The following is an 11,936-nucleotide window of genomic DNA, read 5'->3' on the forward strand; positions in this document are numbered from 1 at the left end:
TGAACTAAGTAAAAATCAGAAGACAACCTAGTGTTGTACACCTTACTACATACTTTAGGTTTGATGTTAGTCAATCCATTAATAGTTTTAAACATCATAACCACATCTTGAAATATTTGAGTTTGAGGGTTATAATTTCATGTTTTAATATATGGAGGGATATATTTTGTTATGTATACTGTATTTGTTCTAGAATATATCGTTCACTTTTTAGATTTTCAAGGTTATGTAATTTATGTAAGACCTTTATTTAATGTAAATAATAATAAAACGTCAGTGACTGTTGATTTAGATTTAGAAAAAACTTCCAAAGTTCACCAACATAACCTTAAAATTGAAACTTTTGAATCCCTTTATAAATAGAGAACGTCATTAAAAAAAAAAGTCATTTTTAAATGGCTTTAGAGGTCAAAAAATGCCTTTTCAACACTGAAACTTTACAAACTTTTTCATTAAATTGAACATCCTTGTGCACACGCTAAAGTAAAATTTTAGAAGAAATTGACCTCCTGTGTGACCTTTCAGGGGAGTCCACAGGGGAGGCCAGAGGGGATGTAGATCCCCCATAATTGGAGAAATTTTAAAAAATAACTTAATTTGAAAAAAAAATACCCCCCCCCCAATCAAATCAATTTTAGGATTTGTTTTATAAAAAGAAAGGTCATTCAGATTTTTTTTTTTCGATTTTCCTTAATAAAACAAAATTTAAAATATAGGTAGTTAATTGTGGGAAAAATTAGCTCCCCCTCCCCAAATAAAATCCTGCGGGTGCCCCTGCCTTTTATTTGACCTTATAAGTTTACTTTATAGACTTAAAATGTTATATAACTATTTGGTACAGCATAAAAATGCCTTATTACATAGAAAATATGTTACGCATTGATGGGTAAAAATGTAATTTAGGGGATGAGGGGGAAGGGTTTGGCCAGATTTTTTTTCCCCAGAGTCCTTAAAAGATCTTTTTGCATCCGAAAAGTTGGGCTAAAATTGAATTTATTTTTGACACCTCCCCCTCCTGTTGTGTAAAGCCAAAAGAATAGATATATTTCATGTTATGAAATAAATTAGGTACATCCAAATAAAAATAATTTCTACAATCTCATGTCAGGCTATACGGTTAGTCGGTCCTACGGTCCTAGTTGTCTTTTTTTTATCTTCTTTTTTTTCTCTCCTAGTGAAAGGATTAAAGAATATAAAAATGAAGAAAATCCACTTTAAACTTTAGGCATTTCGTATCATTAAAAGAGGATATAACATGTTTTGTAAATTGTGTGCATTTTTTAGATGAACCATTTTTTGGAATTGGTAATCCGAAGAATGAATTATCTCTTTCTTAGCAGTTGCCATTATTATTTCACTCCTGATTAGAGAAATTATTTTTCTTCTATATTCAAAATATGATTGAACATTGGGGAATGTACATAAAAAACCTTGAAGATTTGTTACAGAGTATAATTACTCCTGATGAAAAGAAAATTCCTTCTTCAGATTAACAATTCCATAAAAAACGGGCCAGCTAATAAAATCACAGGATTTACATCACTACTTATGAATGACACATTTTATTAAGACCAGACTGATAGAACTGTTGTGTTTTTAGACCAATCCAACACTAATTATTTTAGCATAATATTATGATCAAGAAACTCATGACGTCACTTTTAGTCTTCTATTTTGATCTAATTTCTGCGCTGGAATAATTATTTATGTAAAATAACGACACACATGGACGGGTCTCATTCAATTTTGTTATAATATTCCGGGAATAAGTTTCTGAACTACATAAATACTAAGGTATGCTGCCAGATTTGAATCATTCCTTCTTCCCGCTTTATAATAATATCGAATATATGTAAAGTTCTATTGACATACATTACTGCCTAATATTATTAATTCTATTCCAATTCCAGCATTTGTATGGCACAAAGGATGTTCCTTTATTTGTAAAGCATACTTTCTCAACACTTGTACGTTTTTATCTTTTTGAACATATTAATATAATCATTATTTGCTCTTCCAACCCACTCCTTTATCAACAATTTATCCTAGACAGCAACAAATATTATGTTTGTGTATTTTTATATTATATCATACGACATACTCACAACATAAATAGTAGCAAATGTCGATATAATGTAAGTAACTAAACACTAAATAGTTTCTCTTCCTATGCTCCAGTGTAAAAAGCCCTCATGTTATACAGAAAGAAATCCTATTTATTCCACTTCATTTTTGCATAAAAGTAAAAAAATAATGCTTTGTAATTTGATTACGATAATAGGTCAACTCATTCTTGGATGACATTTTAATAACAATGATCAACAATAATAATTATCGGAGCATTGAGTCATTGGAAACAAGTAGGAGCAACAACTCCGGGTAAGTGAGGTATTTTTTTAAATTATAACTAATTAGATTTTCTAAAAACCTAAGCCTTTAATTCAACATACTAGCCGGAGTTTTGAAATTCTAGAAGGGTCCGCGTATTTGAGCAATGTTTTTTTTTTTAATGACCATGTTGTGTAATTAATTTTGAGTAATTTGTTTTAAAATAGTCAAAAATAGGACTATTAATAATATATCGATCATTCATGGAATATTAAATTATTGCATGATCTTCATCCCAAGTGTACTGTAAATCCTTCATTTAAAACTACTCATCTTATTTTTGGGTTGCAACATGAACTATTTCCTTGTACAAGTCACATCTTGCTCACAACATATATATTTTACTCCATGGGGCCATTGGTTTCCTCATTTGGGAAATTGTCATATGTGATAAAATATATACGGTACGAAAAAAAAAAAAAAAAGGTTTGACATATGAACGAATCTCATAAGTATTATTTTGGGGTTAGATATAAGACATTACTCATTTTAATAAAATATAATATGGTTGACCACTAATGGGTTAAGTACAAATTATTTGATATGTACAGTGTGGTCCTGAATTACAGTTGATTACAAAAATTAAATGACTCGCAGATTATGGACTGTAACGTAATATGTTTTAATACATTTTTACAGGTTGAATATTGTCTTGTTACAATTGAACAATATCTCATTCCCTGTAATCATCCTAGTTCTGAACAATATGGCTAAGACATCTAATCACTGACATCCAGGCAGTATGCACTGGGATTTTTACCCATGCGGCTCTAGCCTGGAATCTCCTTTGCCCCCATTGACCATAAAGTATGCAAAGTCAAGAGGGTTAAAATCAGGTTACTGCACTTCATTTGCAATGTAATATTTTTTCTGATCACTGTAGTCTTCATTTAATTACGTTTATGTGAATTTGAATAAAATTCTGGACCGCTCCATTAGATTAAATGCGGAGTACAGTAGTATTTTCATTCAAGCTTAAGTATTTTTGCTCTTATTTGTATTGAGAACTTACCTGAAGTGCATCTACAAGTCGATTTATTTATATCTTAATTTAATTACTTCCATGGGATTGGTAATCTAATTCTGGACCACTTCTGGTGTCTGGTACTATCACCTTAATATTTTGCCTTAGGACATTTTCGCTTAAAGCAATTTTGTCTCAATGATATTTTGCCGTAATATGTGAATAAATGAATAAGATTTATACGTCTTAATTGCTTATTTTTGGTTAAAATTGATGTTCCTTTTATTTTTTTATATTAAAAGATCTAATGTTTATTACTATCAAAAGTATAAAATGGTTATTTTCCGTTGAAATAATGATTGAATTATGCTCTTACCACATATTATCCTTGTTAGTCAATCCATGAGTATATTCTAATATGAATTATGATGTCTAATGACACTTAAGTGATAACGAAAAAATGATTAATTCTTCTTCTATTCGAATATTTGTTTTTTTTTTATATATACTAATTTTATGAACGATTTTTTCTCTGGCTATAATTAATATTAATTACATAGTGAGATTTCGATAGTTAGTTTGCATTGAAATTTTGGGAAATAATTACATCATTTTTCCAACAGAAAACAACATTTAGTGTTTTTGTAGTAATAAACATAACATATTTTGATTAAAAAATTTAAAGGCAACATCAATTTCAACCAAAAATAAACGATAACGACGTATAAACCTCATTTATTTATATACTAAGACGAAATATCCTTGAGGCAAAATAATTTACAAAGTTTGTCATTTAATTTGAGGCATATTTGGCCCCTGAAATCAATTATTTTTCATTGATTTTGCATATAAAGCTTAATGACAGAGTTTCCTTCTCATCTGAAACAATTATGGGAGTCCATGGATCCTTTGTACTGCATCATCTACATAAGATATATTTATTCTAGAAATTACATATTGGTCAATTTGATGATATATATATATATATAGATCTAAGAGGAATGGATCAACAGAAGTATTAAAAACTGTCCTTCTCAAGATAATTTGTACTAATACAAGTAAAAATAATTATTTGTTAGAGAAAAAATTGGATTTAATCCCAATTTTGCTTTAATGCGGATTTGACTCAAAAGTGCTTAAGCATTTTTTCACCTCGATTTGATAAAAATTTCCACTAAATGCGACCATTAAATATAAGGTCGATTTTGGGTGGAGCAACAGATGTAGAACCTTGACTCATTTCCCTATGTAACCTTCCCAATTTCCATATCGTTAGTTGTTGAGTCTTTAGATCGATTTTTAGTAGAGTATCGGGCAAAGAGATCAAATTAACTATTAAATCAAATCCACGAATACATTGGATAATAAGACATAGTTCTACTTTTCCTGTTGCTCTATCAAAAATCAAACTACATTCTCAATCAAATTACTTCATCTTTTATTTCGTGTATCATGACGTATATTTATGTATTTGTGATGTGCACTCATAAGTCATAAAAAATACAAAGAATAATTTAGATAACAAATGAAACAGTTTGAATTAATTAACAATTTAGACTCTTGTCCTTATTTGAGAATTAAATTAAACTTGTTCATACATGGTGTTCATATACTCAAGTGCATAATTATATCTTTCTTTCCCTTTATTTAATTAATTTGAAGGAGTTTTATGCTAAAAATTATTAAGAACACGAAACTTTCCTACTTTGTTGTGAATATACTTATTCTCTATCCCTAATTTTTTTCGTTTTTTACAATCACTTTACACCACTCAAAATTTTTTAGAGAAGGCTCTTCGTCATTTTAGAAATAATTAATTATAGAGTTATTTCTTATTCATTTAACTAAATATTAAATAAATTGAATTTATTCCAGATAATGTTATCAAAAATGTATAAAAATATACTTATTTGAAGAAGAACCTCTTCTTTGTTTCAGAATAAGTGGACGGAGTGATCAGGACGAACGAAGTGAATTAATGCCTAATGGCAGGAATGCAATCTTATGGTGTAGAATCAGGCGTAGTACTATTCTCTTTGTATTATACATTATTGGATATATCTCTTATATTGTTTGTGGAGCTTATATCATGTTCCTTTTAGAAACGGATTTGGAGAAGAGGTTAAAAGAGACTATTGTCATTGAAAAACAACATTTTTTGAAAAAACATCCAACATTAAGAAGTATGAATGTTTATCAAACTAGGCTACGATAGTTATTCATTCAATGCAAGTCCTTTATCATGGCTTAAGGTCATGTAATATTTGCATATTTTAAGCAGAACAATAGCCTATGTTTGTAATGTTTAGGCATAAAATTCCTTATACTTTGTTTAATATCAGTTGCAAAAATCTTTTTATTTAAAAATCAGTATTCTATCGTAGTCTATTAGTATATTTTTGGTATTCTTAGAATCAGATCTTGAGGATTTCTTAGAATCCATTCTTGGACATAGAGGTATAAGTCCTCTAGCAAAAGATCAATTTGAACAAAACTGGTCTTTAGGACAAAGTATCCTTTACACCTCAACCGTCATTACAACCATTGGATATGGCCACATATCCCCACTGACAATCCCAGGAAAAATATTCACCATTTTGTATGCTTCATTCGGAATCCCTTTTACAATCATGTTTATTTCAATCATCGCCAAACGAATCTCTCACCCCATCATGAGATTTCTACAATTTATTTTTTCAATGATGGTCACTATTCCTCGTGATTTACGCATTAAATCCCTGGAAATGACTTTAATGTTCATAATCATTGTTACACTTTTTCATGTGTTGCCTGCAATAGTATTTACCATTTTAGAGCCTGGATGGAATTTTTTAGATGCAGTTTATTATACATTTATATCCTTAACTACAATTGGATTAGGGGATTATATTCCTGGGGATAAGGCTCATGGCTTGTATAGAGCTATTTATAAATGCGGCATAGTTGGTAATCATTTCAATTAGGAAAATAAGTTGTAAAAAGAATATTAATCATGTTCACATTTATATTACAGTGTACCTTTTGTTGGGACTAATTATGATGACTCTCATTGCTGATATATACTATGGAATCCCTGAGCTAAGTTTGGCAAAATATTTCCAAAAGTATGTGGATATTGATAGAGAAAATATTGATTCCTTTAATGAGTTGAATAATGAGGAAAGAGAAAAGAGTGAAATTATCAGGCCAAGATCTAGGTCTTCTCCTAGATGATGAACTGTTTGTTTCAACTTGTAATATAATATAGTACCTTGTTAATTATCATATTACTGTCATGTAATAAACTAATTAGCTTGCTTGTTGATTAGGACTTAAGATCCCATTGATATATCGACAGGCCATTTGAGGAAAGTTACCGATATTTCAATATATTTTCTTTTGTAATATAATGTTATTTTTTTATGTTATATATACAGATAAAATGGTTTTTGAAATTATATTTTGTTTTATACCTTTATATACGTTGTCATTAACAAATTAAACTTTATTAAGTTGGATTTTGTAATATTTTATGACCTATTCATCATTTGTAACATATAATTATTAAATTGTAAGATCAAATTAAACCTTCTAAAAATCTCAAATATTATTTTTTATATTTATAATAAATTTAACTGTTAATCATACAGATTCATTTTCCACAAAATTTAAACTATTGGCTATGATTAAAAATAAACTCTGACCATAGGGATGAAACAAATGGGAATAAAGCCGTTGGTTGACCCCCACTTTTTGAAGGACGATCATCGATAACGATAAAAAATTGCATTAGTACACTGCTATCTATATATGACGTTATTTTATGAAACTGATCGCCCATTTTGAAATAGTTCAAAGTACCTTATCTCTCACTTAAATAATACCACGCTTTGTCAAATATTTTGAACGAGCATGTAGTTTCTTATATTGTATCTTGCAAGCTTTCCTCCAAAAGGAAATATAAGTCCTAACCAAAATCAGTTATTGGCCAATTCTTCACAAATATGGATTAATTAGGTCGATTAACTTTGTTACTCTTTTAATGTATCTTTTATTTTCTGAGGACTTGAACTGGACTCGATAAAAATATTCATTGACTTGGATTCTTGAGCAATGGTTTGAGAATCTACTTGGACTTGCAGTATATGGACACTTCTCCCAATTTTCTATCTATTCTTTGATTTTGTTAGTCGATCAAATGATAGAATGTTTTCAATATAAACCCAAGATATTTTTTAACAACCACTTCTACCATCCTGATATAAATAAAATAACAATTTTTGATATATATATTAGAGTTTTATTCATATCATAATATTTAAATTAAATATGTAAAGTAAGATAGATGTTTAAAATATATATCCATAATTTTTCAATAATATCCTTAAGTCCACTTTCGATAAACATCCAATATACTTCACCTATTCAGATATAAAAATATATAATTTTTGTAAAACAATAACATGATTTATTCTTACCTTTTAATTATCCAGTCTTTAACTCCTTATTTTTGTATTTTTTTTTGTCTGATTATCAGTAATTCAGAGAAGCAGTAATTACTAATCTGTGTTTTTTGACTTCAATCACTCTACTCGTACAGACCCTTATAGTGGATATAGCTCAATAATATAATCAAAAATGATGATGTACAGCTGTTCAAAAAAATTTAAAAAGTTATATTTCAAATATAAATTTTTTTGAATTTGTTTTTTTCAAAAGTCAACAGCTATTCAAAAAGAAATTCAAAAATCTATAGATATTTTGTAAAAATTAGATTTTTTGATAAAAAAAAATCAATTATCCACTGTTGTTCACAAAAAAATTCAATTTCCCACAGCTGTTCACAAAATATTACATTTTTTGGGAAATATTTTTAAAATCCACAGCTGTTCACAAAAAAAAAAAAATAGTAAAAGCAAAAATTCCTTAATGGGGGCTATAGGAGATACATCCCTATAGCTCACCCCCTTCGGACGCCTGGATGCCATAGCTGATGTTCATTGAAGCAGAAGATTCCCGAACTGCCAATTAAAATACATTTGGAGGCTTTATGTATTTATTTCTATATGGGAACGATCAGTATGTGACTTCATTTTTATGAAACTAGTGATCCACTTATGAATGTACTCCGTTACACATTGGTGGGAAAAGTGTATAGAGTTGGCGGAATAATGTTTAAAAAATAAAAATTTAGAATTTTAATTCACAAAAACACTCATATCAGCTTATTCAAACAACTGTTACGTAACATTTGTCAAATTTGTAATTGTTTCATCTGATTTTAACCGCGGCTCAATAATTAATTAGAAAAAACTGTGGAATTTGGTTGAAGTGAGGGAGTCTCTTATAGCCTGAATAACGAAATTTGAACAGGGGAGAGATTACTCATCAAAGATAGGCTTGAAACGCATAAAGAAAATGATTTTATACGCTTATCATGAGGTATTCTTGAAGGTAAAAAACATATTCAAGGTAAGTGTCAAATTATATTGATATTCCGTAAATTAATATATATATTTTTTTTGTTGGGGGGAACATTTTAGTGTTGATTCTTGGATTTGTTAGAGGAGAATCCAGAGATATTCTAAAATTCGGAGCGGTACGCCTGCCCTCACAGAGTAAATCTGTATACAAACGGTAATAAACGAATATAATTCAAAACAAATGTGACGTCATTAATTCAACATAATTACATAGAACATACCCATTTTTTATTTTAATAAAGATAAAAATGAAAATAGCAAAATGCATCTGTTTGCTTGAGTAGATTCCTTGACATATTGGTATCATTTTTACCTAGGATAATGTCACATTTTGTAATACTACAAATGACGTCACTCATAAAGTATGTGGAGTTAGTTATGGCGTAATATTCAAAACCTCAAAACGCCAAGTGAACAAAAAAGTAGTCACGTGATCTCACTTTCGCCCCTTTGGTTACAATTGAAGTTCAATGCGTCAGTCTTGTACAAACTTGCTCTCCTGGACCGTTTTCTTTCGCTATTCTATGGATTTTCATCAAATGAAACCATCATTGTTTAAAAAAATGATTACCTCATCAATACTCATTTCTAGTGTGAATCCTTTTTATGGTTATTTTATTGTCGATTGTTTCACTATTAATACATAAGAGATGAGAATATGTTTTTAAAGACATCATCCTCTTGAATAAATAGTTATATCTGTCTTACAGCTTAAATTTTCAATATTTGTACGTATAGTAGCAAAAAAAGCGAATAAGAAGTTGGTAATGACATAAAGAATAATTCAAAATGGTAAATTCATTTAGATATTCATCCCAAGTCATCAGATAAAGAGAGGTAGTCAATGCCTTGGAAACAATTGGGCATGAGTAAACTAGAAAAAGAAATCCTCAAGGTGATGTGACAGTCTGTAGCTTGTTGTTTAAATAATGGTGTATGCTCAGACGTATTTTGGCAGTGCCTTCTATGGGAAAAACATACGAACATGTTGTTTATATTAAATAATATTAAATTTGCTTTCTAACAAATATAGGTAAAAATCACTCATTTCCCATTAAAAAGGAATGAAAAACTTCAGACATTATCTCAAATGTCATTTATACCCCTGTATCGCATATGAAAGATAATTATATCTGAGAAAATTAATTGAAAATGTGACGAACAGTTACAGGATTAGCTGCATGCTAAAATCTGGAATGTATCATTGAGAAAGGGACGAGAAAGAAGATTTAGTCACTTACAGTTTGGTAGATGTCTTGCATTAATAAATGAACCTTTGATAATTGGATCTAGAAGAAAATATCACATTTCTGACTTGGATTCTACCGGACGTTGTCTTTGACCATCTATATGACGACATTTTAAGAGTTTTTGTAAAGCTCCAATCGATTATTTCATTTATATCAGGTGAAGCTGGATTTCTTAGGTAATGAGAAAGTGGGTTATATGTAAATTCAGTCTAAACCGATTTTATATAAGATAGATTTTTTTCCCTTCACACCAAACCTCACTTAATATTACCTTTGGACCGAATTTTTCTATAAAATCGGTCTGCAACAAACTTTCCGGACAGAAACCTAACAATAGGAAAAATATGTATCGAGATAAATTAAAGCACCTCATTTAAAAAATTAATAAACAATCGGATTATAGAAGATATTGAAAAAAATAGATATTTCATTCTAAATTTACCAATTTAAATTGTATTTTTTTATCAATCACTTTTTTTACACGATTTACATCACTAAATATGTACTCCCTTATCTTTTCTTATTTAAAATGACGTGTTGAGCTTTAAAAACACACGTTCGTTACTACAATGTCTTTTTTAAATCAAGTAGTATCGCAGTTCTAAGATATTAATCGTACCCTCAAATTTGATGCGTTGACAGACAAACTTTGTTTTTTTAATACGGATAGAAAATGAAAATTTTGTAGGAAGATAGGCCGGATAGTCAATTCAGAAAAAGAAAAGAGTTGGAAAATAAAAGACTAACACATTATTAACGTGTTAATCAACAAAATAAGGAGTCAATTTTGTTTCCTCTTTTTGGGATATTACTTTGGTCAATCATAAAATCAATTCAATTAGCCAGTAAATAGAGTTAACGTTAAATTGTCCAAAGTTATTTTTCAGACCAAGAACATTCCAACCCATTCTATTTTTATAGCCACTATTCCTCTCTACTACCCAAACTGTCATAAAAAAATCTAGTCCCCTCTATATATTTCTTTTTCTATGACTTTAACCAATGGACGTTCCTAACTTTGATATTTATTTAAATATTTATAAATATGAATAACTAAGAGTGGTACCTCTTTGGAAGGTTTGCAAATGTAATGACTCCGCGCCCCAAAAGATTATAGGATTACATCATCATTACGTAAGGACATTTGGTTGACATTTTTTAAAACAAATTAGACACCAAATGTCAACAACATAGGCACATGGCAATAATAAATAGTGTTGTACCTGTCCTTATTTATTCAGTCCAGTCTTTGACCGAGCATATCAGTCCTTGGACCGGTCTTTTTTACTTTTTTTGGCGGGAGGCTTGGCTTTTGAAAGTTTCCAAAATCCATAGTTATTGACTGAAAATTAAATTTTTTGGAAAAAAGAAATTGAAAAGTTAAATTAAACTTCAAATATTTATTTTTTGAAAAAAAAACAATACTAAATTTTCTAGTAAAAAACAAAAAATCTTTCATTTTTTGTGGGCTAAATCCCTCCAGCCACCCCTGCAGAAGCACCTGTGAACATAATAGCTTGTTCCCATGACAAACAAAATAATTAATCTTACTACATTGTTCATTAATATGCAAGGCTTTAAATAATATGTATTAATAATTATCATAAAACATTTATAATGGTCTTAACATTTCTCCCCCCCTCCTATTTGATATTCTCCTCACTCACAATTGCTATTGAAGATGTAATATATGTCACCAGCCCTACTAGTAATAGGGAAACCGGTTTTTCATAATGATATATTTATGTAGAATAAAAGGTATGTACACTATAAAACATATTTCATTTACTTTCAGAGGTAACACAAAGATTCTAGACACCCTTTATCAATGATACATTTGTTGGTAATATTCAAGAATAATTAATAATAGGC

At 29.4% G+C, this 11,936-nt stretch overlaps 1 protein-coding gene across 8 annotated transcripts; it reads left to right on the forward strand.

Annotated features, from left to right (window-relative positions):
* Nucleotides 1–1,652: 1,652 nt before the first annotated feature.
* On the forward strand, nt 1,653–6,936 carry LOC121125498 (potassium channel subfamily K member 1). 8 transcript variants are annotated; one of them, XM_040720690.2, is made up of 6 exons: nt 1,653–1,794; nt 2,282–2,379; nt 5,291–5,376; nt 5,455–5,535; nt 5,765–6,298; nt 6,366–6,936. In XM_040720690.2, exons 2-6 carry the CDS (start codon nt 2,315–2,317, stop codon nt 6,563–6,565), a joined length of 966 nt encoding a protein of 321 aa, XP_040576624.1. In that variant the 5' UTR covers nt 1,653–1,794; nt 2,282–2,314; the 3' UTR covers nt 6,566–6,936. The 8 variants fall into 8 exon arrangements, with proteins under 8 accessions (XP_040576624.1, XP_040576619.1, XP_040576625.1 ...); XM_040720688.2 differs by adding an exon at nt 1,911–1,967 and having other exon boundaries at nt 1,657–1,794; nt 5,291–5,535; XM_071891397.1 differs by adding an exon at nt 1,911–2,135 and having other exon boundaries at nt 1,658–1,794; nt 5,291–5,535.
* The last annotated feature ends 5,000 nt before the right edge of the window (nt 6,937–11,936 follow it).

This window comes from Lepeophtheirus salmonis, chromosome 10 (assembly GCF_016086655.4).
Source record: "Lepeophtheirus salmonis chromosome 10, UVic_Lsal_1.4, whole genome shotgun sequence".
NCBI classification, from domain to species: Eukaryota; Metazoa; Arthropoda; class Copepoda; order Siphonostomatoida; family Caligidae; genus Lepeophtheirus; species Lepeophtheirus salmonis.

What these genes read in the sequence shown, in the direction of transcription:
- LOC121125498 (XM_040720685.2), top strand. Translation starts at nt 2,315, where the DNA reads ATGATCAACAATAATAATTATCGGAGCATTGAGTCATTGGAAACAAGT. An exon ending in AGTAGGAGCAACAACTCCGG is followed by an intron (nt 2,380 to 5,290) that starts GTAAGTGAGGTA and finishes TCTTTGTTTCAG; the next exon opens with AATAAGTGGACGGAGTGATC. An exon ending in AAAACATCCAACATTAAGAA is followed by an intron (nt 5,536 to 5,764) that starts GTATGAATGTTT and finishes TGGTATTCTTAG; the next exon opens with AATCAGATCTTGAGGATTTC.